The sequence below is a fragment of the Bombus fervidus genome, chromosome 2 (genome assembly GCF_041682495.2).
Source record: "Bombus fervidus isolate BK054 chromosome 2, iyBomFerv1, whole genome shotgun sequence".
In the NCBI taxonomy this organism is placed as follows: Eukaryota; Metazoa; Arthropoda; class Insecta; order Hymenoptera; family Apidae; genus Bombus; species Bombus fervidus.
Window position 1 is genome coordinate 8,993,589 of NC_091518.1, and position 25,869 is coordinate 9,019,457.

General features: G+C 40.6%; 3 protein-coding genes across 12 annotated transcripts in view; 2 read left to right on the forward strand and 1 right to left on the reverse strand.

Annotated features, from left to right (window-relative positions):
• On the forward strand, positions 1-23,268 carry Trio (trio Rho guanine nucleotide exchange factor). 8 transcript variants are annotated; one of them, XM_072017387.1, is made up of 36 exons: positions 2-207; positions 398-585; positions 858-1,148; positions 1,275-1,388; positions 1,464-1,788; positions 1,927-2,585; positions 2,895-3,008; positions 3,334-3,429; positions 3,871-4,049; positions 4,188-4,335; positions 4,416-4,607; positions 4,673-4,876; positions 5,021-5,305; positions 5,424-5,750; positions 5,849-6,260; positions 6,370-6,608; positions 6,744-7,045; positions 7,119-7,365; positions 7,441-7,632; positions 7,889-8,152; positions 8,288-8,644; positions 12,330-12,828; positions 13,691-13,799; positions 13,930-14,494; positions 14,969-15,052; positions 15,164-15,642; positions 15,744-15,903; positions 15,985-16,212; positions 16,349-16,540; positions 17,123-17,355; positions 19,412-19,781; positions 20,881-21,436; positions 21,537-21,924; positions 22,054-22,395; positions 22,466-22,658; positions 23,031-23,268. In XM_072017387.1, exons 3-36 carry the CDS (start codon positions 888-890, stop codon positions 23,136-23,138), a joined length of 9,423 nt encoding a protein of 3,140 aa, XP_071873488.1. In that variant the 5' UTR covers positions 2-207; positions 398-585; positions 858-887; the 3' UTR covers positions 23,139-23,268. The 8 variants fall into 8 exon arrangements, with proteins under 8 accessions (XP_071873528.1, XP_071873519.1, XP_071873488.1 ...); XM_072017380.1 differs by lacking the exon at positions 398-585; XM_072017391.1 differs by lacking the exons at positions 398-585; positions 3,334-3,429.
• Positions 1-25,869, reverse strand: part of LOC139994638 (uncharacterized) — a 59,332-nt gene that overhangs the window by 32,710 nt on the left and 753 nt on the right. Inside the window, exon 2 of one of the 2 annotated variants that reach the window (XR_011801691.1) lies at positions 23,411-25,818. Coding sequence is in view for 1 of the 2 variants with exons in the window: in XM_072017491.1 (XP_071873592.1) it covers positions 23,956-25,818 (1,863 nt within the window). In the remaining variant the exon portion in view is untranslated. Of the gene's footprint in view, positions 1-23,149; positions 25,819-25,869 lie in introns of those variants that run through there. The other variant, XM_072017491.1, reaches the window with a different exon arrangement.
• The window catches only part of LOC139994726 (uncharacterized), a 36,191-nt gene continuing 27,683 nt past the window's right edge, over positions 17,362-25,869 (forward strand). For both annotated transcript variants that reach the window (XM_072017638.1, XM_072017645.1), the window contains exon 1: positions 17,362-18,062. The gene's annotated coding sequence lies outside the window, so the exon portion shown is untranslated. The remainder of the gene's footprint in view (positions 18,063-25,869) is intronic.

Here is a 25,869-nt window from a genome sequence, read left to right on the forward strand (position 1 = left end):
AATTTCTCGTTCGTACCAGTTCGAATATGGCAGACTGGCATTGGCAGGTAGCGGTTTCGGAGCTTAGGATTTATCGTGAATGTACAAATTTTAATGCCGGCGAACGAACAATATGAATCGCAACGCCTCTTATTCAAAGTATATGTGCATGGTAGAAATAAGAAAGTCGAAACGAGCGAAATTTCATCGAATTGATCTTTCACACGGGTAAGCGAAACAATGTTCATTCTGATTCGGCCGTGGTTTCTGATTCGTGATCCGCCTGAAGGTATGAACTTACGGAAACGGATCAAACCAAAAGAGACATTTCGATCCGAGCACAAATACATTCGAACGAAGCACGAAAGTACGGAAATATTTACTGAATGCGCTTTTCTTCCTATGAGTACATTATTAGATGAATGCAGTGACGGTTGAATGTAATTTTTTACGTCAATGACGTGACAGTGATGGTAGCAACGGCTCAGGTCGTAATGACGGTTCTAACAGTTCTTAACAATGGGATTATCGAAACCGAATGCATTTTTGTCATCTTTCTTCGAATATAAATAGACGAAGATGACGATGACGCGATGTTGATTTTATGTGCGTATTATTTCGAAAATTTATCGTGCATCATATACACATCTCCTAAATATTTCTCACAATTCAGATGTAATGTAATAAAGGTGGTTTCGTTAATATGTATATATCTGATCTTCCTATTTCTTTTCGGTATGACATCACGATATAGTGGACTCCAATATTGTGGATACATCTTGACAAGAATATTCGATGATATAATTGTGCAATTAATTTTCTTTTTTTTTTTTTTAATCAAGGAAAAAGAAATATTTCCATAAAAATTGTTCTGGTAGGTACGACTTGACCAAATAAAAGTGGTTGAAATGGATGGAACAAGAGCTACGGAGGTTTTACCTTTGCTCCAAGAACGTCTGGCTATTCTGCCAGGTGGTCGGGATCGCAGGGGTGGACCAGTACTTGTGTTTCCTACTACAGCAAGACGCGAAAGAGCCAAACCTGAAGATTACCGACGTCTTTTGCAATATTTATTGACCATACCCAGCGACGAAGCCAGAGGTTTACGCTTCACAGTCATTGTGGATATGCGTGGTGCTACTTGGGATTCTGTCAAACCCATCCTAAAGGTCATATTCTAATCATTATCTCAACTCTTTGTTCCACTATATTTTTTTTACGTTCAATAATAACTACTTTGATTGAAAGCTTGAATAGATCTTTGATTATAAAATACTGACATTTTCAAATTTTAGGTGTTACATGAACACTTTCATCGATCAATTCATGTTGCTTTCATCATCAAACCTGAAAATTTCTGGCAAAAGCAAAGAACGTCATTGGCTAAGCAAAAGAAATATAATTTCGAAGTAAGCAAAGATAAAACTATAAAAGAAATATATGTTTGAACAGCAGAATTGTTAAAAACGCCTTCCCTGTTTTAGATAAATACAATAAGTTTAGAAGCTTTGACGAAGGTGATCGATCCATCGCAATTGACCGCGGATTTAGATGGATCGCTACAGTATGATCATGCACAATGGATCGACACGAGACTAGCCGTAGAAGATTTTACGTGGCAGGCGGCTGATCTTCTTGATAGATTGGACGACTTACAAGAAGATCTGAGTCGAAATGATTTTGCGGACGATGTGGCTGGAGCGAAACACGGAATTGATTTGCACAATGAAATGAAGAAAAAGATTATGAAAGTTCCAGTGGAAGAAATTGAAGTTGTCGGTCAGCGATTACTACAACGTTTCGATAATAGTAAGAAACAATTTGTATTGTTCACCACCATTTCTTTTAATTTTAATCCTGATCTTTTCTCATCTGTGCATAATAACAGCTAATTCAAATTAATTGTTAAGCATGAAATAAACATTTACTGGTACATTTTTGTGATAGGTATAGCAGCGAATAGTGGCGAAGGCGGTAGTATAGAAAGCGGGGCAACTGGTGGCACCGACCCCGATGGACGAGCTCTAGCAGCATTAGTGATTCAACACTTAGAATCTGTGCACGCTGCGCAACAGCATCTTTTACAGTTGTGGCACATTAAAAAGATGAAATTGGATCAGTGCTTTCAACTAAGGCTTTTCGAACAGGATTGTGCAAAAATGTTTGATTGGATTTGTCACAACAGAGAAGGATTTTTGGCGAATTATGTCGAAATTGGACGTTCTTATCAACTGGCTAAAAATTTGCAGGAGGAGCATAAACATTTCACTATGAGTTCCATGAATGTCTACGTGAATATAAATAAGATTTTAACCATGGCTAGCCGTTTGCTCGAAACTCAACATTATGCTGCCGGACACGTTAGGGCAGTAGCCGGTCGACTAGATCGAGCTTGGAAAGAATTCGCGGCAGGACTTGATGAACGTACCGCGGTCCTCAGTTTGAGCGTTGTATTTCATCATAAGGCAGAGCAATACGTCGATAGCGTCGCAGGATGGAGTCAAGCTTGCGATGCTGGAAACTTACCTAATGAAATACCAATCTTGGAATCTCATATACGGCAACACCAAACTCTTTACGAAGCGATGTGTCAAGCTTACACAGAGGTAATCTTTCCTCATACGCTTTATGATACGACATCGTTGTCGTCATTGTCGTCGTCGTCGTCGTCGTCGCCGCCGCCGTCGCCATCGTCGTTTCATGTAAACCTGTAATGTTCACTTTACATTTCTATATCGTGAGACACAAACGTGTACATAATTTTGGTTCTCGTCGGTTCGCGATAAAGGAATTCAATCTCGAAGAAACGAACAACAAACATAGATTTTTTTCATTTAATTAATCGTAGTTTGGCCTCGCAACTCGTGACTTTGTCTATAACGTGATGTTTAGTAAAAGGCGATCATGTTTGGCAGGTATATGACGCGTATCAGGCACTTTTGAGTGGACTAGGCTCGATGCTGCAAGTTTGTCACGGCTTCAGTTCGACGCACGGTTCGAGCTCGGATACGAGTTTTTGCATCGATTATGTATGAAACGATTAGACATTTTTTTTCAATAGCTTCTAACCGGTGGTCGTTTGCTTGGTATGCGGGTCTTACAGAAAAGAAAGATAAAATAAATATTCAAAGAAATAAGGGATTAGATGGTAAGAGAGAGAGAGAGTTAACCCTGCGAATAAAGGGAACGGTTGCATCATGCGATAATTCCGAACACAAATAAAACTTGTCCTTTCTCGTTGCGTGTATTCGTAAACTTTTTTTTTTCTTTTTTCATGAATTGTCCAACTAAAATATGGTTTTAATATTTAACGGAATTTAAATTATGGTTTTGGGTAATCCTACTGTTGTTTAGGTGCATAGTACCAGTAAGAAGCTTCTTTATCAACTGGATCATCTCGTGCAAGTCTGTAATCAGCCGCAAGGGATAGACCATACGGCCAGAAAACATGTACGTTTATTGGTGTGCACGAATGTATGCGTACATGCCTGCAAACTAATCTTCTTTATTTTGCTTTATGTATTATTCTAGTCCACTTCTCGGTAAATCGTATCAATTATTTATAGATCATTTTGATCAAGAAAATGTATGGTACATGCATGGGTCATGTCTTTATCGATAACGCTACGCTATAGCCGTGTGTGAGTGCGTGCTCATTTAATCTGTGGGTTTTTCTCCCCTCCTTCTCCTCTTTCTTTCATTAAAAAAAGGAAAGTTATATGTAATCATTGTCGTACTAACCGATGTGAAATGTTTTCATAAATTATGTTTAAGCAACGAGTACACATTGACTAATGTAATCGCTATCATAGTGCATGCCAAGTAATGTTTAGACAGCTTTGACATGAAAAATTTCAATGATCGAATGGATAAAATGATTAATTTGCTCAGAGTCAAGATGGACACGGCATCGATGGACATTCCGGTATGAGCGGAAATCCAGCAGCGGATTATAGCGAGGGAGCATCCCATGTATTGGCGGTAATCCATCAAATCTTGGGTCATCACAGAGCGTTGGAGGCTCGTTGGCATGCTCGGAAAGTTAAACTGCATCAACGACTTGCGTTAAGGTACTCGCATTCCTCATGCATCACTTCTCTTTCTCGTTCGTCTTTTTCGGGTTACTATATGTTATTTATTAATTTCGCGTTATCAATTATTATACTTCATGTTTTCTAGTAGTTTGATTAGTGATTGATTGTTCGCAGATTATTTCAAGAAGATGTAAAGCAAGTTCTGGATTGGTTAACTAATCATGGCGAAGTTTTTATTAGAAAGAATACAGGTGTGGGTCGGAATCTTCAAAAAGCGAGAGTGTACCAGAAAAGTCACGAACATTTCGAAAATGTAGCTCAGGTACTAACTTGATGATAATATTGTTCACAAGTGGGTATATCGATACAAGTATTAAATAAACGGTATTTTCATTCACTCAGAATACTTATACGAATGCTACTAAACTACTTACTGCTGCTCAAGAATTGGCACACACTGGTGAGTGTGCTGCTGATGAAATATACGCTGTGGCGCAAGAATTAGAAGCTCACGTTAGTAGCTTCGCGGCAAGAGTTGAACAGCGTCGTCGAAGATTAGATTTGGCGGTTGTGTTTTATACACACGAAAAAGAGGTAAAGTATACATAATACGTGTTATTAACGCCGAAAATATAAAAACGGCCATGTATTTTCAATAGTTAACTGGTTGGGTTGACGAATTGCGACAAGAATTACAACAAGACGAAGTAGCAGAGAATCTGGAAACTGCGGAAAGACTGTTGGAACAATGTGCTCAACATCGAGCCTCCTGCATGGAAGCTTGTGCATCGACTATCGTTCAGGGCGAAGCATTGCTTCGAGAACTTCGAGAATCTACTGATGCTCCTGATACTACGGGCTCTGTGAGTTTTACCTATGCTCTAGGTTTTACTTTTCTTCTTTCTCCATTTATTCTTATCATTTACGAATGAATATGAAATGATATGAATGTGAGTGAGATTTGTTAAAAAAGGAGAAAAAAACACTCTGGAGGCAACTGTTTTCAGATATCTGCAGTAGAAGCTGCCTTAGACAGGTTAGCGGGTTTAAGGCAGGAATTAGAAGATTTGTGGGCTACAAGAAAATTGAGATTAGAACTATGCCTACGATTGCGCGTGTTCGAAAGAGATGCTTTAGAAGCGAGTGGTCAGTTAGAAATGTGGGCACAGGAGCTACAAGGTCCACCTCGGGAGGGTTCCCCTGAACAATTGTTGCGTGTGCACAATGATGGTGTTGCTCATATGCAGAATACCGCATTTCAGGTTTTGCAACAAGGTCAAGAACTCGCTCAGGTAAGAAAGGGTTAAGATATACAGGTCTATTTCTGATACTGAATTACGATAACAGAAATCTTAGAAATGCGTTATATTAAATTGTGTTACGGACCGCTTCTGTTACCTTGACACTTAGGTATTAGAACAAGCAGGAGTTTGCATAATGGCAGACGGGCAACACAGTGCTGCATCTAGAGTTCAAGTGCTTCTCGAATTTTTAAACGAAAGAGAAATGGACGCGGAAGATTTGGCGGAGATGAGAAGAGTTCGTTTAGAACAAGCTTCTCAATTGGTGCAACTACAAACCGATGCTACACATGTAGCCAATTGGATTCGCAATGGAGAAGCTATGTTGCTAGCTTCGTTGAGAGTTCCAGAAAATCTGCAGGATGCTGAGCAGCTTCGTTTAGAACACGAACAGTTCCAAGTTGCTATAGAAAAAACGCATACTTCAGCTGTTCAGGTATGTAGTTGTATCTTCTTTATACGTAGCAGCATTGTAATATGAAAATGATGAAATGAACACGTAACAAAGAGAAATGTGTGTATCGATCATTACAGGTCAAACACAGAGCCGATGCGTTAGTGAGTGCGAATCACTACGATCCGAAGAGTATAAGAGAAGTGGCAGAGGATGTAACTAAGAGATGGCAACAGCTAGTGACATGTGCAGAGGAGAGACACAAGCTAGTAACTGCTAGCATTAATTTCTACAAAACGGCGGAACAAGTTCGCTCTGTATTAGATAGCCTCGAACGCGAATACAAACGAGACGAAGATTGGTGTGCTTCTGGTGAAAAGGCGACACAAGTGCCAACGCTTGTTGGAAAACATCAAGAACAAAAGGAAGCATTCTTGAAAGCATGCACGTTGGTACGGCGGACAGCGGAAACATTTCTCAAATATACAAACCGCAGTCTTCAGTTTTATAGTTATCAAGCGAACAGCGCTGGCTCAGAGAATAAAGTTAAAAGTTAGTTTCATGTTAACGTGTATGACATGTATGAACTCTAATAAGGTTTTACACCTAAATAACCTTTAAGTCATTTGCACCTTTTAATCTGGAATTTACGACGTTATAGGTATTTTGGAAGAGTTGCTTAGTAAAGAGAATCGTGTGTTGGAATATTGGACACAGCGTAAGAAACGATTGGATCAGTGTCATCAATATGTCTTATTCGAGCGCAGTGCTAAACAGGCTTTAGAATGGATAAGAGAAACAGGTGAATTGTATTTAGCCACCCATACTAACGTTGGTAAAAATCGTATCGAAAATGAACAATTGTTGCGGGAGCACAATGAATTTAAGGGAGCTGCGAAGGTAGGTTTTGTTCGTTTCTTGCATTCTCTTCTCAAATCGACAAACGAAAGCACTTAAAGGAACAAGAGTTTGTTCTTTATCCTTTTTCTTCCTTCTGATTTATTTTGTTCGTTCGTTTGCTGCGTGATGTGACAGGAAACAAGAGAAAGAGTGAAACTGTTGATCCAACTTGCTGATAATTTAGTGGAAAAAGGACACGCTCATGCAGCAGCAATCAAACAGTCTGTTGCTGAAGTGGATCAAAGATACAAGGACTTTAGTACGCGTATGGACTGTTATAAAAGTCAAATCGAAGAAGATCTTGGAATTCAATCCGACGATGGCCAAAAAGATCTTTCCATCGATCGCAATTCCGATCCTCTACTCGAAGAGAAGATCAAGGGGAAAGATCTGAAAGAATTAAACGAGGAGAAAAGAAGATCGGCACGAAGAAAAGAGTATGCTCCTCTTTAATCGAACGATGACAATTATCATGCGTCTTTGTTTTCATCACCCGCAACATGTTCACAGATTTATAATGGCTGAACTGCTGCAAACAGAACGGACCTACGTGAAGGACTTGGAAACTTGTATTCGATGTTTTTTGGAAGAAACGCGATGCGGGAAAGGAAACGTTCCATCTGGATTACAAGGACGAGAATCAATAATTTTCAGCAATATGGAAGAAATTCATCAATTTCATAGTAACATATTTCTTCGTGAGCTAGAAAAGTATGAAACTATGCCAGAAGACGTTGGGCATTGTTTCGTGACATGGGTAAGCTATACCTATGTCTTGTATCATAACTTGGATGTGTTAGACGATTAATTTGCTTCTTTTTTTATCAATTAGGCACCTAAATTTGATATGTACGTGACATACTGTAAGAATAAACCGGAAAGTAATCAATTGTTAGTTACTCATGGTGGGACATGGTTTGAAGAATTACAAAGGAAACAGCGAGTTGAACATCCGATCGCTGCGTACCTAATTAAACCGGTACAAAGAATAACAAAGTATCAGTTGTTGCTCAAAGATCTTCAGGTAGGATGATCGGTGAAGGAAAATGTTTTGCTCTTTTCCCTTTATAGTCTCGCTATATCAATAGTAATAGGTGTATCGTTTGCTAGATGTAAAAATTCATATTGCGTATACTCTGCGTATACTTATAAGTGATTGAAACAAGTTCTTTTTTCTTCTTTTTCATATCTTTTATTTTTTCTTCTGTCTGTTGGTCTTTTCTTACATTGTATCTTTGTGCTTACTGTTTTTTCACGATTCAATTTTTCAAATTATGTAGGCTTGTTGCCAAGAAGGACAGGGCGAGATAAAAGATGGGTTAGAAGTAATGTTAAATGTGCCTAAGAAAGCGAACGATGCCTTACATTTAAGCATGCTGGAAGGTTGCGATGTAAGAATAGACACACTAGGCGATGTAGTGCTGCAGGACTCTTTTACAGTGTGGGACCCTAAACAACTGATTAGAAAAGGCAGGGATCGGCACATATTTCTATTTGAATTGTACCTATTGTTTAGCAAAGAAGTGAAAGATTCGGCTGGAAAGGTAGGTAAAAGCAAAATCGATATGGAAAACGATATGGAATACATATATGCCGCGTTGATCGAGCGTGATAAAACAACTCAAGCTGAATCCATCGAGAGTGAACGTAAACGTTTTCTTTTGTCCGACACGATATAGGTGAAGTACATTTACAAAAGCCGTTTGATGACCTCCGAGCTGGGTGTGACCGAACATATCGAGGGTGACGAATGGAAATTTGCGGTTTGGACAGGTCGGGCACCAACCAGCGATACACGTGTCGTTCTTCGAGCTAATTCGATGGATGCTAAGCAACTGTGGGTGAAAAGACTACGCGAGGTTATTCAGGAAACATATTTCAGTTTAAGTATGCCGAAGAGCCCTGCGAAAAAGAGTTCGAGTCAACGTTCTAGCAGGGATCTCGAAGAATGTGCTTCTCTGGATGATAGCGTTGAGAATTTAGATCGAAATTCCCTGGCATCTTTTGGTTCCACCAATACCACAGATTCCGATAAGGTAGGTAGAATCTTTCTTCCTTTTTTTCATTTGGATCTCGCTTTTTCGATGTTCTGTTTTCTTTTTTCATTGTCTTACGAGAGTTTGAGCTAATTAATGATTGCTTTGGAATCAATCCGGGTTTTGCTTGCACGATAATCAGTATCGTTCGTCTAGAGCAAGCAAATACTATACGCATATCTGCTATACTGGGTTTGCCAGTGGTTAGTCGCGGCCGATTGCCTCTGATCGTATTTGCGAAACGTTTCGATTTTTAACGTATAAGGTTGAAAAGATGGTTCGATCCATATTTGTACTTGTGGACAATTGGCTGTTAAAAGGATAAAGGTAGAATAAACATTTTTCATTCGATTCGATTAAGAGGAGATAATATTTAAAAAAAAAAAAAAAAGCTTTTCAAAACGAGGGAAAGTATTTGATTGCAGTTTGAAACGAATAGAAAAGAAGGAAAACCAGGATCGATTTAGTTGCGATCTCTGAAGGCGGAAGATGAAAAACGGAATAAAGACGGAAGGCATAATGTTCGTGATATCTAGACGTGTTTGTTGAGACAAAGTTTAGATATAAGTGATCATGGGTGGAAAGGAGCGCGAGGATAGATGAGAGCGATAAAAGCAAGAAACGTAAGCGGGCTAGATAGAAGCGATAGCGGTGGGTTCGTCGTTGGTGTTTGGTAGTGGGGTAGCGATAGCAGCGAACAGAGCGAGAGAAGATGGTTGGGTGGGGTTCGAGAATAATCGAAAAGCGAGCAAGCGCGTTGCAGCAAGTGCACGAGAGGGTACGATGGAAGAAAAGTGAGGGAGAGAGGGTAGAGCGGGGAGGGAGTGAGGGGTGAGAAATAGGTGGTAAGGTAAAGGGTGGCGAGGGTAAAGAGGAGGATGAGGATGCGAGGAACGATAGGTAACGGGATCAGTACGGGCGCGACACTTGGGTCGAATGGATCCGTTGGACGGTGAGCGTAGCGGCGAATCGTCGGAGAAAATTTATTCCAACCCGTTTTGAAAATCGGGAAAAATCATTAAAAAGAGCAACATGTCGCTCATACGTTCGATAACACGTTTATTCCCGTTTGTTGCGCTAAACACGGTTATCGCGTTCGTGCACGTGAATTGAACACGAGGCAAACGAACTGTCATGACGTCACCGGCAGGAAAACCTACAACAATCGTGAAAAAAGCCCGCAGGAAGATCTCGTTACCTTGGTTTCGACAGAGTTCTGTAACTCCACCACACGCAGCCCTCTCTAGGCAGCATACCATCGACACCCCGAGCTCGTTCCAGGCTCGACTTTTGCACCGACAACCCTCCCTCTCCCAGGTACTCGAGTACTCGTTCACCCACATAAACGCGCGCTCGCGTACTACGATTTCCCCTTTAGATTGTACGTAGAACGATCAGGATGTTTGATGTTTCCGTTCGTAGAAACTGCAAATTCACCTGAAAATGATACTTTTTCAGAGTACATTAATAATAGGAGGAAATAATAACATACCGCGATGTAGGAAAGAACAACGTGCTCTCTTCGATAGAACAACGTCATGGAGAATGGTTTCTCTCGTAGAACGGTTAACGATCGACAGAAACGAAAATCGTATTCGGTATATTGAACAAATGTCCTTAATTTGCTAATATATATTATTCCGCGTTCGTGGATAGAAAAGATTGAAGTTCGAATTGAAAATGCCGATTGAAAATTTGTGGTTGAGAATGTTGATTAATTTTCATAATCCGTCGTTAACAAACGTTTACGTGGTCCAAGCGTTCGTTTAAATTTATCCACGGTTTACATTTGCAAGTAGACGATATATAAGGAAACGCGGTCGCAGCTCGTATCCGCATCCACGTCCGCAATCGTATCCGTAGCCACATCCGCAGTCGTTCCTATATCCGCGAATCGAAGAATTTGTCGTTCAAGTTGTTGCATTGTCATTGTCATCGTTTTATTTCCATTTGTCACGTATCGAGAATCGAACTTGTCGATAAATACATTTCGTTAATTAAACCTCGTATCCTCGTATGAAACGTTTTTCCATATTTGCGCCTGCCTCTTTTGTTGACACATTTTCTCCTACACTTCCCTCCCCTTCCCCCTTTCTCTTTCCCCCTCCCTCCCGCCCCTTATCTTGAAATATATAGAAATTTATTCACTTACTCTGCTTAATCTTTCAGTTATTCGCGTGTTTAATTTGAATCCGTGTACAATCTATACTCATTCTTTGGGATTTTCTTACGCAAAAAGACGTCCACTGGAAATGTTCCTCTCTTCTGTCTATCCGTCTCGAAATCATTACGGATGGGAATCGAATCGGGACGCGAATTGCACACCGTTCGATGCCAAGTTGAAATTTGATTGTTGCCGAGGTTACTCGCTACGTTCAAATGGTTCGATTCCGAATGGTTCGGGGTGTAAATGTAAACGGGCGGGCTACCGTATACCGGTAAAGCGTTTTTCGTCTGGAAAGCGCGAATGAAGGTATTACGTAATATAACAATAGCACAGCAATACCCGGCATAATAATATCGAAAGTAAACGAATAATCGATAATCGCGTGGACATTGACAAATCAGTTAAGGAAATCGATATAATTCGATGGTGGTAACAACGATCGATCAACGTTCGTAATTAGGTGGATCTTCGGCATGTTGAGAGCATCGAGAGGATTGAAAGAGAATCGGCAAAATTTGGCACGTGGAAAAAGTCTATTTTCGTCGGTGGAATGCGACGCGAAAGCGGACGACCGACCTCTCTGACTGTTTTGACTCTCGGCCTTATAACTATTATAGAACCATCATCACGGTTCATAGTAATGCGTTCGTAACTTGCAGCATCGAGAAATGAGAGAATCCCGACCGCGTTTATCATCTCGAATTTAATCGATCAAATCGAATCGACCGAAAAGTTGCGTTTCATGTAAGAATTTAAACGATCGATCTTAAAATCTACTTGTATCGATATCTTCCCTCTTGTTTCCTTTCGTTCTTTCCGAATTGAAATGCTTACCGTGCAGTTACGTATGTATATCACGCGTATTTGTACTGTAAATATACGATAAGTTTTCAAGTAAACTTTATCGAGAGAAATCAATCGGACGAGAGGAAGTTTGTAAAATGAATCGCACGGTGTGCAAGGTGACGCAAGAGATAAAAGAAAATATGCAGTCTTGATAACTGACGTAAAGAGGAAAAGACGGTCTAGACTGGCGTATTTCGATGCGTCCATCGGTCGCTGTATTTTCGAAAGAAACAGCTGCTGGTACGTGTCTTTATCAAAGTCAGGCTATTTCGATCAAATCGAAATCACCGAAGCTAGAATAATCCATTAAACGGTCCATTGGACCGCAAAGTCAAAGACGATCGGTGCACGCTGTCCTATCCTGTGTCCATCTATGTGTACTCTACTCCTACCCGCTTCTCCTCTTCGTTCTTCTCTGTCTACTCTTTCTCCTCCTCCTCTCACCTTCCGTCTCTTTTTTCCTTACGCCCTTGCGTGTTTTCATCTACACGCCTTTTCGTTTTATCACGAGTCGTTCGGATGAGGCCTGCGGGTTAAAAATGATCGTCCCGTTTTAAAAACGCCATCTCTACATTAATTCGCACGGTTTATATAATAATGCATTACCGATCGATCCACGTACATTCACGTAGAATTTCTTATTATCGGGTATTATTATTGTTGAATCTTTAGACTGGCGTAGCCGAAGTGACCTGGGTTATTGCCGATCATTCCGCCGCGCCTGGATCCAAGGAATTGACAGTAACGAAGGGTCAACAAGTCGAGGTGTTAGAAAACGGAAGTAATATTAGCGGTGTGAATACGTCCGAATGGACCCACGTACGTTTACTGGTTGCCCCGGGACAAGTCGATCCGCCGCCAGAGGGACTAGTTCCTACTAGCGCACTCAAACAGCCTCCACCGGTTTCCAGTAAAACTTCACCGTCTAGAAAAGTTCCAGGACAGCAGCAGCAACAACAACAACAACAGCAACAACAATCTCATTATCATCAACAGCAATCAACCAGTCAAATTCAAACTGCCGCATCTAGCGGAGGCATCACAACAGTATCATCTGGCGCTACAGGAATACCGGGATCTTCGTCATCGGTTGTGGGAACGGGCATAGTAGCGAGTGGTGGGTTATCCTCTCAAAATGTGCCACCGAGTTCTACATTGCCAGACGAAACAGGTGAGAGGAATATTTCACTTGATAATTGCAAAAAAAAAAATGTATGCAAACCGAAAGATTAGATTCTACCGTTGACTCTAGGTTAAGGAAAGATTAGATTAGATACGGCGAATAGATCGATCGTAGAGATAGATAAAGATCGTCAAGTAAGATAGGTTCGAGTATCGAATATACAGGGTAATGTAGAATGCGATAAGAAATTGTAAAATAGAAGCGAGGCTAGAGTAGAACGAAATAAGAATAAAACGAAATGTATGTTTTCAGTGGTCGATAACATGATAATAGGATGGTACGGTGGGCGGCGCGAGGATGAATTTACGTGCAAGTTCGGATGATAAACGAACGAGTTGAAAGTTTGCGAGGACATTGGTAGCTTACGATCAAAACGGTCTATTGTACGCGTACTCCGAGTCGGTCGTGTCGGATCAATACGATGTACGGGGGATAACTGTGTCCTTGACCGGTTGAATCTTTAACTGACATGCCGATGGAACAAAGTCGATGCGTCGATCATATTGAACGCACTTTAAATCGATGGTCGCTAACCTTTTAACCTGAAGAGTTGGTCGATTCGATTGCTAAACGATTATCGGCGAATTTGTTGTTTCGAATGAAAGATTTTTATTTGAAACAAATTTACCGTTCGGATCGAGTTGGCCGATCTTTGCGAATGTTTAAAATACGATACGTTTGATCGTCGTCAACTATTTTGACGCGGCGATTCCTCTACTTAACGTTCCTTTTATTAAAAAATTGCTATTAAATCGCGTTGAAAATCTTCTTTTCGTGGTAAATATCGTCGTCGACTGATAGTTCTTGCATTGGCGATTTATTTTACTTTTGTTCATGTCTCCTTTTACAGAAAATATTATCGTCGGCACTGCTGCTGCAGCTGCAGCTGCTGCGGCAAACGATGGAAGTGGTGCTGCGAACACGAATTCTCCAGGCAATAAAAGACGTGGCTTCAGCGGGTAAGCAGAGACAACCAAATGTAATAACGATCGAATGTCGAATCGATGACGATGACGATAACGTTGTCTCGCGAACGATAAACAAGAAGCTCGATTGTTTTTCTCCTTTTTCCTTCTTCTTATTCCATAGGAGAAAGTGGCTACCTCCACCGTTGCGTAAACTTAGCCAAGGTAAAGTGGAGAAATCCCCACCGACTACGACACCGACAGCGACAGCACCAACAGCGACGACGTCGACTGCGATCTCGATCGTGCAGACGTCTTGCGAACGATCCTCCTTGAAAAAGAACGCCTCGGAGAAACGATTTAGATTGCCGAGTGGTGCCGAACAGTCTCGACCTTTAAGAAGCGCTTCTGTTTCCATCTCTGCGTTAACAACCGCGACCGCATCTATGCGCGTGTCTACCTCCGTGTCAGAGGCGGATCTTGACACGGAACTCGAGCCAGGACTCGAAGGAGCTGAAGAAGAGGAAGGAGAAACCGAGCAATCGGAACCTGAGTTGGAAGAGGATACGATGCCGGAACCTGACGACACCGAGGCTTTAACGTATTCCGAGCAAAATGGGGCGGACGATGCCGAGGATGAATTGGAACTTCCACCGCCGATGAAACCAATCACCGAACCGATACTCGTGGCAACAGCTAACGGTTCATCGGAATCTGCAATTGCAACAGAAAGCTGTGGAAAATCTCGAGCAAGTTTTATCTTCTTTCTTGCCGCTCCTAATATTTTTCCGTTTTTTTTATTTCTCTTCTTTCTCCCTAGCTTTCGATCTCGCTCGTTCTTATTCTCTTCCCTTCGTTTTCCTCTTAGTTTTTAATCTAGAACCTTCTTCCGTCCATTGTAACTCGATTTATTTTACCTGGTCCCAACGTTTGACCGCGAATGCGATGAATACAAATGAATCGTACGTGAGGAAATTTTAACGTTCCATTCTTTGCATCAATGAAACCGTTTTAATATACCTAGTGTGCCTCTACGCGGGTGAACCTTCCGTTCCGTACGTTTTTCTTACGATTAAGGAACGATATACGAATAAGTAAGCACGATAAAGTTTAACTTGAATTTCAAAATGTTAAGTCTCCGTGATATAATGGATGCGAATATAAATTAAATATACTATTTGTAGGCAACGACTTTAAATTGAATTGCTTTTAATTGTACGTAGACGTCTGAGCGATCGGCAAAAATTCTTGACGGTGCTACGACGGCCGATTTAGCTGAGATCGAACAGATCGTGAAAGAAAGGATGGTAAGTTCGTTAAATTAAAAAATTAAGGGTCATTGTTTTTTGTGATTTACCACGCCTCTTGTTGCTAATGGTTCTTTCGTCTTTTTCATACTACATCGAACGTGAAAATAGGAACAACATACGGAAAATCAAGAAAGACAAAGCCTGATGCGGACACCCAGTGGTAAAAGTTCGAACGTTGGTATCGGTGGGGACGACGATTATGACGAAGGTACCCTGTCAACTGCGATAACTATCGCTGCTACTACGATTGCGGCACCGACAACAGCAATGACAACAGCGGCGACGATGGTAACGACGATGGCGACGACAACCACCACTACCACAACGACCACAACGAGTAGCCCTGTTCACGGGACTTCGGAAGAGTGCGATGTGGAAAGTGCAGTGTTAGCGAAACGACAATTCGTTATTCGAGAATTGGTGGAAACGGAAAAAGATTATGTAAATGATCTAAAACAAATAGTCGAAGGGTACATGTCGTTGATGCGAGATCCAGAGTCCGAAGTTCCATTGCCGGATGATTTGCGTGGTGGAAAAGATAAAATGGTTTTCGGCAATATAGAAGCAATCTACGAGTGGCATAGAGAGTAAGCCTCGTTTCTACTTTCTTCTCTTTTTATCGTACTCAGTACGGTGTGTTTACACGCCAGATGCAAATGAAATTGGATTCATTTGTTCTTTTATACAGTTTCTTCCTGAAGGCGTTGGAACGTTGCTTGGAACGTCCGGAAGAGCTCGGACCGCTATTTAAACGATACGAAAGAAAATTACATATGTACGTTGTTTATTGTCAAAACAAACCAGTCTCCGAATATATCGTTTCCGAATATATAGATACCTATTTCGAGGTAAGTTGTCGTACTATAAAGACGTCTCTAATTTTCATGCGCTTTCAATTCTTTATTATTGCTGAGTATTATTGCGTCTAGGACTTGAGACAAAAGCTCGGACATCGGTTACAATTGTGCGATCTTTTAATCAAGCCGGTTCAAAGGATCACAAAGTATCAACTTCTTCTTCGAGAAGCACTAAGACTTACCGAACGAACTCAAAGAATGTCAGAGATCGAAGGGCTTACAGCTGCGGTTCATGTAATGCGCATTATTCCAAAAGCGGCCAATGACATGATGGATGTTGCCAGACTTCAAGGTTTTGACGTAAGTTAAATTTTATCCCGCTGCAAAATGTAGCTCGATCCGTATCCATATATTTTTATTCTCCTCTTTCACCGTACAATTTCTCGTATCTCTCGTATCTTTTGAACTGCTTATTTATTTTATCCAACTGTCACAGGGAAAGATCACAGCGCAAGGAAAGTTACTGTTGCACGGACCGCTTTTAGTATCGGAATTTTCCTCGAATTTACCGAGTAAGGAAAAAGAATGGCAAGTCTTCCTCTTCGAGCAAAATATTATTTTTAGCGAGGCTGTCGGCAAAAAGACACAGTTCACGAATCCTGTCTACATTTACAAAGCTCATATCCAGGTAAAGCAACGATATCGTGAAACTTATTTAACATTTTCTCTACAAGTTCTTCTTCTCTTGCCAACGTACACTATACACCAAACGATAAACCACTTCCTTACAAATATTTGCAGATAAACGAGTTATAGTTTACTTCAGTTAAGTTATTAGATCGTGAAATCGATAAATTCCAAGGAAATGCAAATACCGACGATTGGTTTTAAAATCTATTGATTGAAATTAAACGAAGAAAAGATAGGATTGAAACAAGATATACACATGCATGTACATCCCGTACGATATTTGTAATTTATCTATATAGACGCGATACTCATCAAATACTTGTCGAAAAACTAACAAGGACGGATAGAAATAGTAATTTCTTGTATTTTCATCTTCTCGGATACCTTCTCGTCTCGTAAAAAGAGAAGAAACTAGAACGATTAGTATATTATCGTAATCTCTTAGAACACTTGACAGTCGATGATTAACAGCTAACGTGGTTAAGAGAAGAAAAAAAAAAAAAATAGAAAAGACAACAGGATTTTTCGTACGTAGAATAGACTTAAACTGCAAAGATAAATATTTTGTTTTTACACACAGGTGAATAAACTGTGCTTACAAAATCCTTACGACGACCCGGAAAAGTTCATAATTCGCTCGACGGATCCTCGAAAACCTGGCCTTGCATTTTCTTGTAGCGCAGCAGAAGAAAATGGGCCGCGGAAGCAGGAGTGGGTAGATACGATCACTGCCATCCTGCAGACCCAACATGACTTTCTTAAGGCGATACAGTCGCCGATTGCCTACCAAAAGGAACTTACCAAAGATCCATTGTAAGCGTCTCTTTATCTAACACAATGTCTCTTTACATTGACACTCTTTCAACGCTCGACCCGTGAAGATTCGTTCCGAAATATTTTTGTATATTTTATATAAAAAGAGATACAGAAGCGCTGTATATGCTAAAGAACCGTAGTCGTCTCCTAAACCGAAATTCGTTTGAATCTCTGTTTTCCTTTCGTTCTGCCCCTAATTTACCTCACAATATGTTCTTTAAGCACACACAATTTATGTATACACTACTTTTTCACCATATTGCGACGTGCTTCCTCTTGTTTGCCTTAACATTGCAGTCCAGGAATCTACCTCGCTATTGCTGCTGAGTAGCTTTATCGCGAGAGCGTCTCCTACTATATTCTATAATAATTACCTACCTCCTTTGGAGTAGTTTTTAACGTTCCTAGAACTGCGTTTGCCATGGTTCACTGGAACATAACGCTATACAATGCAATATAATATGATACAGTACGTTAGTACATGATACGATATTATCTGGTACAGTACGGTACGATACGGCACACCACGGTACGATACGATATGATACAATACGGCACAATACGATACGATACAATACGGCACGATACGATACGATACTATACGATACGATACGATACGATACGATACGATACGATACGATACGATACGATACGATACGATACGATACGATACGATACGATACGATACGATACGATACGATAAGGTACGGTACGGTACGATACGATACGATCTACTAAATCTTCTAAATCTTCTCTTATTTCTCGGCTATGTTTGCACATCTGTGCAGGTGAGGGTAGGTATAACAAAATGTATTCACTCACATCAGTTACATCCTCGTCACTACTCCTTGGTGTCCTGCTGTTTGAAGAAGAATAACAGTAAAGTGAAAAGGCGTGTTTGTTGCATGCTTCTGTTTATGTGAGTTACGTCCTGCCGCGTAACTGCATGTATGTATTTTGCGTAAACGCGAAGGCGCACGCGTCTCTGTGAGTGTGTGTATGCGTGCGTGTTACGTGCAAGAGAGAAAGAGAGAAAGATGAAGAGTGCGCGTTGAAAGGGAAAATAGAAAGAGGAGGGGTGGGGGCGAGACAGATTCAATTACAAGAGTTGGATAAATACGAAAAATTGTCGAATAAGAGGTAAAATTAATGAAACAACGAACAAACACAGCTATGTACAGTGTCTTTTTGGTCTTTCGTATTTCTTCGTTTTGTCGTTTATGGGAGCACGTTTGGTGGGTTTCATTGGTTTCCACATACAAAAAGAAGATAGTTATATGCGCGTATCTGTATGTAACTGTACGCGAATAATTTCGCGTATGTAAAATAATAACGATAAAGATCAAACGCAATAAACAAAAACACATGACAGCGAGCATGTACAACATGCTGACTCACCCCCACCAAAAGCTATATATTACTTATTAACAACGTAACTCTGCAAGTGTATAATAATTTTAATAATGTTTATAAGTGCAAGATTAAATGAACGCGAGGGATAGTATGCTGTACATAAATGTGCATTCACAAGGGACTGCGTAAAGTAAAACTAATGACTTGAAAAACGTAAACATTTTGTTTAGAATAAATTGTACATTGGTCAAAATTCTAATTGTGATGCATCCTTTCCCCACGCCTATTTTAACATTACTTACTATCGTCGTTTGACTAACAGCTTGTTTTGTCTTATCATTTCCCACGAGCACAGGGTACTGCAGCATCAATATCTTACGCCTGACTAAAATCTTAAATTGCTTTATACTTGATGTTGAACGAATACGATATTTTAAACGCCGAATTTTCTTTCTTTGAAAAGAAAAGGAAAAGATACAGAAAAGAAACTACGTACTGCTACAAGGTAGCCAAGTATAGCAAAGTATTCTAACAATATTACGATATCGAGTTTCTCGCGCAATCGATCTGTCCGAGTGTTGATTCGAGTTATGATACCTCCTCGTTCGAGTTATAATAACTCGACGTAAGAAAAATGCGTAGATATTTCGGTGGATGCAGTATCGTGTTTGAATTTTATTTATAATTTGCTGACGTACAGTCGTGGCGTGAGTCCGGATTCTCCGTGTCGAGGAAGTGTACTTTCAACGATTTCATCAACAATACCGAACATGTCTAAAACAAACGAGGAACGGAGAAATGAATTGGCCGGTGCCGCTGGTAGTACCATCTCTGCTACTTCGAAAACATTAGCTACAGCCGCAGCTGTAGCAGCGACAGCTACAGGAACGGCAACGGGAACGGCAACGGCAACGGCAACAACATCGGTGTTACACCGACCTCGTACCGGAGCTACGGATCAGGATTCCCCGCAAACGCAGTCAAGCCCTAGCAAAAGCAGACTGAATTTTCTCGAGGGATTTAGAAGCACCCTTCGACCTCGATCGCCTGTTCGCAACAATTCTATTCCGGTGAGCAACAATATCGCAATTACTACTATTTATTAACTAAATACATACATACATACTATATACAATTCTATTTGCCTCTATTCGTAATTAGAACTCTTGCAATTGCAGCAAAAGGATTCTTCTTTCTCTTCCTCTTGATGCCTGTTGCTATTCGCTCTCTGTCGTATAATTTTTCGTTGGTACGGTAATAACTTTTATTTCTTTCCACTGTTCCCATCGATTGTGAAACGAATAACGCAAACAATGAAATACATCGTTTCTCATTGATAAGTTGTACGTCTTCCCAACGTACGATATTACTGCACTCACTGTATACTCTACAGGCTTTAACAATTTGTTACTCTTATTTGGGAAACCAGTATTATCTTGTACATATTTTACACCGAATGAAACGTTCTCAAACATTTTGAATCTGTAGTTTGTTTGTTGCTTCTTGCATCACTACTGCCTTCCCTTCCATATTACGTATTATTCTTATCGTCGTCGTCCTCGTGGTTGTAGCGTCGCCACCGCCGCGATTGTAATCAGCGCAGTGATCATCGATGAATTCGTTGTAGTCGTTACCAAGGTCGCCATCGTTGTCCATCTTCACCTTGCTCTATGCTCGTATAGATACATAGCATATAATCAACTAATCTAGTGATAGTATTTTAAACGATAGTTTTGTGCGTTGGTATTCTATCGCTAAAAGCTATAGTTTCTTGCAATTTTATCACGATATACCTGTTTAATTGGTTATGTATGTTGTAGCTATCAAGAATTTATTAAACGTATTGGGTCGGTATTTCACAGTATCGCCGTATTCAGTCAGATTGCTTGCTCTTTAACTTGAAGGTGTATGTATTGTAGTATGTAACGTCGAGTGAAATATATATATATTACTGGAGTAATATAGTAAGAATAAATGAAGCGGTTGGTTCGGTTTAAGTCAGAAGAACGTTGAAGGAAGATAGTGGTTAAGGAAGAAGGAGAATGAGGAGGTGAATTTCGAAGGGAGTGGAAATGGGCGGTGAGAGATGGGTGGCGCGTGGTCAAAGGTGCATGATCGGGAAGTGGGACAAGGGAAAAGATTCGGCAAGTTAATCCGCAGATTCCGTAGATCGTTCCAGGAAGCAGAGTAAGATTAACCGCAGATTGGGGGAAATTACACGCTGGAGAAGAATTGGAGATCTTCCGTGTGGACGGTCCAGGGCTGATCGTCTCCCCGGTAATCGGGATGAAAAAGGAGGAATTCTGGATTCCGGCGAGTCTCGTTCCGAATTCATCCATCAGCCGCGCATGGTCTTTTCGTCCGCGAAGAATCGATTCGGCGGAGGGTTCGGGAGAGAGCGTCCGTCTTCCGCAAGATATACACGCGGAAGAGAACGGTCCTCCCGCGATCTTGACTATTCCGTGTTCGATCAGGGCGACGGCCGGTGGCGTGGCTCGGCTCGTGCTGGAAGCTCGTCGCGTGGAACGTGCGCTCGTCCGTTGGAGAAAGGAGGGGCAACGATGTGACATCATCGAGGGAACCGATCGATATCGACTTTTCCGAACGAACGATTCCCTTTGTCTCGAAATTGCTCCTTGCCTTCCCTCTGATTCCGGGATCTACCACTGTTTCGTCGAACATGAAACGGGTTCCTGTTCAGCGAAAATTCCCCTTCGTATCATAGGTACGTTCTATCGTTATTACATCGTGCTACTCTATTTCGTCCCATCGTTATTATATCGTGGATCGCGTTTTACGCTTTCTTTACCTTCTTTTTTTTTCAGGAATCGATGCGACCAACGCTTGGTGCGACACGATCGAGTGCAATCGATCCAACGGATTCACGATGAACGAGACAACCTCGTCGATCGTTGCGTTACCTAATTCGAAGAAAAAATTGACCAACGATATGGAAATTGAACAGTTTACTAACAAATATATCGAATTGGAAGAATTAGGAACCGGTAGATTCGCAAGAGTGTGCTGTGCGAGGGAAAAAGGATTCGATCGAGAAGTAGCGTTAAAACAAATATCTCGATCGAAGCAGCCGCTCTCGCTAACGCGTGCCGAATATGATCTTCTCAGAAGTATACGTCACGATAATATTGTTCGAGCGTTTGCGCTCTTCGAGGATACACCTCAACCGGATATCGATACTATCGTTTTGGAGCTGTCAGTATTTATCCATTTCGCTTCCTTTTTTTCTTTTTTAGTTCTTCTCTTTTCCTGCATTTACCTCATTCGAATCGTCATCTGATTATTATAATTACTTGCCATAGTGATTCTCTTTTGCTTTATCAGGGTCAGAGGGTCGACATTGTTCGCGTATCTTGGCGAACAAGTTGAGTACACGGAATCTACTGTCGCAAAATACACCGGTCAATTGTTGTCAGCGTTACAGTGGCTACATTCGCGTAAACAAGCTCACTTGGACTTAAAACCGGAAAATATTTTGGTTGATAGCGAAACTGGTATCGTAAAATTGATAGATTTCGGTGAAGCCATCAGAGCAGTACCACTAGACCAAGTAGTCCCTCCTCCCGTTGATTTGGAATTTGCAGCTCCGGAATCGGTTCTCGGTAAACCAACGGGATCCTACACGGACATGTGGGCTGCCGGCGTTTTTCTATACGTATTATTAAGGTAAATGCGTGATGTTTTATCGGTTAAAATGTTAAAAAGTTCTCTTCTAAAATCTGTTCCATACTTACAGCGGGCTTTCACCTTTCTTGGACGATTCCATCGAGGAAACTACCGCAAACATACTTAAGTGTGATTTTTGTTTTCCCGACGAATATTTCAACGAGATATCGACCGACGTGAAAAACCTTCTTGAAACATTGCTGCGTTTACATGGAGAAGACAGAGCAACCGCTCAATTAATTTTATCATCGCCTTGGTTTAAGGTAACCGCGGATTATAACAAATACATTATCTTCCACTCACCTTTTTACTTGCATTACCAAGTTACTTTTGCTGAAACGGTAAACGTAGACTAACGGCATCTATCACTGACCGTTTTTTAAAATCTCGAAAATTCAATTGTCGAATAACAATAATCATCAAATTAAATAGAAATTAAATAGCTTGAAATTGCGCGACGCTATTCGATCTCATACTCGTGATGGTGCGCCGCACCGCACTGCACCGCACTATATCACACCATTAGCAGCAACGTTAGCTTGATAACTAATTATGTAATACGTATTTCTATTCTACCATATATCTGCGCGTAATTTCTTCCAAAAGATTAAATTGCACCTCGATTTTTGTTTCAGATATCGATTGGCGCGACCATCCCTTCCTCTAGAATGGTTGCGTTTATCGAGCGCCGTGCTCATCGCTCAAAATCTCATCAGGATCGGAATAGCAGTTTTTATTCTTGACTCCTTGTCAGTATCGTTTGCAAAAGACATATTTATTGCTGAATAACGTTAAAAGCTATCAGCCGAATTTGGCCGATTGTAAATAATAAACAACACTTGCGATTCGCTGTTGCATTCGCACGCCTATCGGCAATTTCTTCTGTTGTGTGTCTATGCACATTCTGTATTATTTACATACATATATATTTACGCGTATATTAAACCTATACAAGTGCGTGCGTACACGCGCACGCACGCACACACGCACACACACACACACACACACACAAAACCCCTCTCTTTACCTTTCGAATGAAATAAAAGAACTGTATTTTTTACATTAATTATGTAAACATATTACAATATGTTACTTTATGTAAAGCGCACGTCATGACCTCTCGCGTAAAAAAACATTTACTTCTATCGATACGTTTCTTTATAGATACCAGTCATATGTTTGTTATCACGAATCTATGACCCACTGTCATATTACTGCTCTCTATCCTTCGACTTTTGTACTTTTTTTACATGATTTATTCAATATGACAGTTAAATGAAAGAAACGATCGAATTGGTCGATTACTTTAAATGTTTAGCCACATTACATTGATCCGATTAAAATATACATATTCCTTGCTTTAGTTAAGAGGCAATTAGATCGACGTAACACGAATGTGCACAATGTGAGATATTTTAGTAGAGCGATTAATTTGGTATTCTTTAATTTTTCTTGATATCTTCGAAAATCACATTGTGTCGACCGATAATAATGGATCGAAATAATGAATCTTCTTTATCGTTGAGATGTTACTTTGCAATAAAGAAAACGTTCATTTTATCATGGTGATATTCTTAGTCGCTTGCAATGATCTAGTACATGTTGTTCGTATTCGTCCAAAGAAGAAAAGGATTTGTTGTCGCAAAGAAGACACGTCGCGTCTTTCCTATTCATCGAATGACGACGCATTCGATGAACACTGAGTTCCATTGCATCGTGCATTTGCTCGTTGCAATCGGGACAAATCACCATCACCGATTTTTCGCCATCAGTTGGCTGTTGCATTTCCTCCTCGACTGCATCAGTCTTAAGTGTATCGCTCGAAATAATCACGCTACTGCTATATTTTTCATCTGGATTCGATATGGAAATTTCGCTGACGGTATTATCTTTCGGAGATATAACGGAAGAAGGGTATTCGGATTGTGGTTCTTGCTTTACTGCGGCTTCCACAGATGATACCAATTCATTCTCAATTTTCTGCGAATTATCGAGATCCGAGTGAAACGGTTTGAGCGAACTTTCCGAATGAGTTTTCACATGATCGGTCAGCTCTTGTTTCGAAGAAAATATTAACTCGCACGAATAGCACGAGTAATTGGTTTTATCGTGCAATTCACATTTTTTAATATGATCTCTCAGTATTCTTTTCTCAAGAAATTCTTGGTGGCAATGTTCGCAGCGATATCTTCGATCTCCGTGATGTAAACTACGGTGTTTCGACAGTGACGATTCACTTTCATAGCAAATTAAGCAATCTACACACATATATCCTGACAATTGAGAATGATCGGTCAATAAATGTGTTTGTAATTGAAGTCTAAGTTTAAATGATTCGTTGCAGAATTCACAACGTATTTCTTGAACCTCCTCCATTGTCGATTTGTCCTCATTAGACTGCGCCTTCTGTTCCGCTTCCGTCTTCTCCGCTTCTGCCTCCGGCTCTACCTCCATTTTTATCTCCATCTCAATCTCTTCTTTGATCTCAATTTCAGTTTCTGTCTTCATTTTCACTTTAGACGGTTCCGATGTTGACTCCGCTTGTAATTCAGTCATTTCCGATTCAATTACCTGTTCCTCTGTTTCCATCTTTTGCGTTTTTTCCTTCAACTTTGTCTCTGTTTCTTGTCTAGAAATGACCTGCTGGTATCTTTGATCATTCATTACTTTTAATACATCCGACCAATCTAACTCTTCGTCCATATGGCATGTATCGGTGAGTAAAGAAAATACGGTATCACCTTGTCTTTCTTCATCGAGCATCATACTCTGAGATTCGCTCCTCAATGCGGTGGTTTCGTTCACTCTGTTCTCGTACGTCTTATTATCATTCAGATTAGCATTGGAATTAGTAGTACTTGGAACTGAGACTGGTATATGACCGGATCTTTGCCTTGCTCTTGCTCTGGCTGCATAGCCCCTAGTGCGAGGTCTACCTCGACCACGTCTAAAGATACCACGAGTAATTTTTGGAGCACGCTCTTGCTGTTGTTGCTGTTCTTCCTCTTTTTCTTTCTCTTTTTCCTTTTCCTTTTGTTCATTTCTCATATGTTTACTGATTGAATACAAAGGCTTTCTGGGTGTACTACTCGGTCGTGTATTTGGAAACACATGACGCAATGTATTGTCTGCTACGTAAATCTGTTGAAAAAACTTGAACGATTGTTCCAACTTGTCAACACATTCATTGCACATTTTTGTGGGTAAAGCATCTTCATCGTCGATTTCTATCAAAAGCTTCAATTTTGATAGTAGGCTCATGTCTGTGCTCTTTCCCGTCATCATGCTTACAAGGTTCTGTTTCTTGGTCGCGCACGTTCTACACCACTGATCCACTTCAAGTTCTGAAGAAACATTTTTCTCTGTATGCTCACCCGTTACTACTTCCTCCATAGAACTTTCTTGATTGTTTAATTGAATTTTCTGAAATTTCATGGAGCTCTGTAGAGTAATAGAGTATAGGGCATATACAAT

Excerpts from the sequence above, each read along its gene's own strand:
- Trio (XM_072017387.1), top strand. The coding sequence starts at position 888 with ATGGATGGAACAAGAGCTACGGAGGTTTTACCTTTGCTCCAAGAACGT. Across the intron at positions 8,645-12,329 it reads ATACCACAGATTCCGATAAG|ACTGGCGTAGCCGAAGTGAC; the intron begins GTAGGTAGAATC and ends TTGAATCTTTAG. Across the intron at positions 21,925-22,053 it reads GATACTATCGTTTTGGAGCT|GGTCAGAGGGTCGACATTGT; the intron begins GTCAGTATTTAT and ends TTGCTTTATCAG.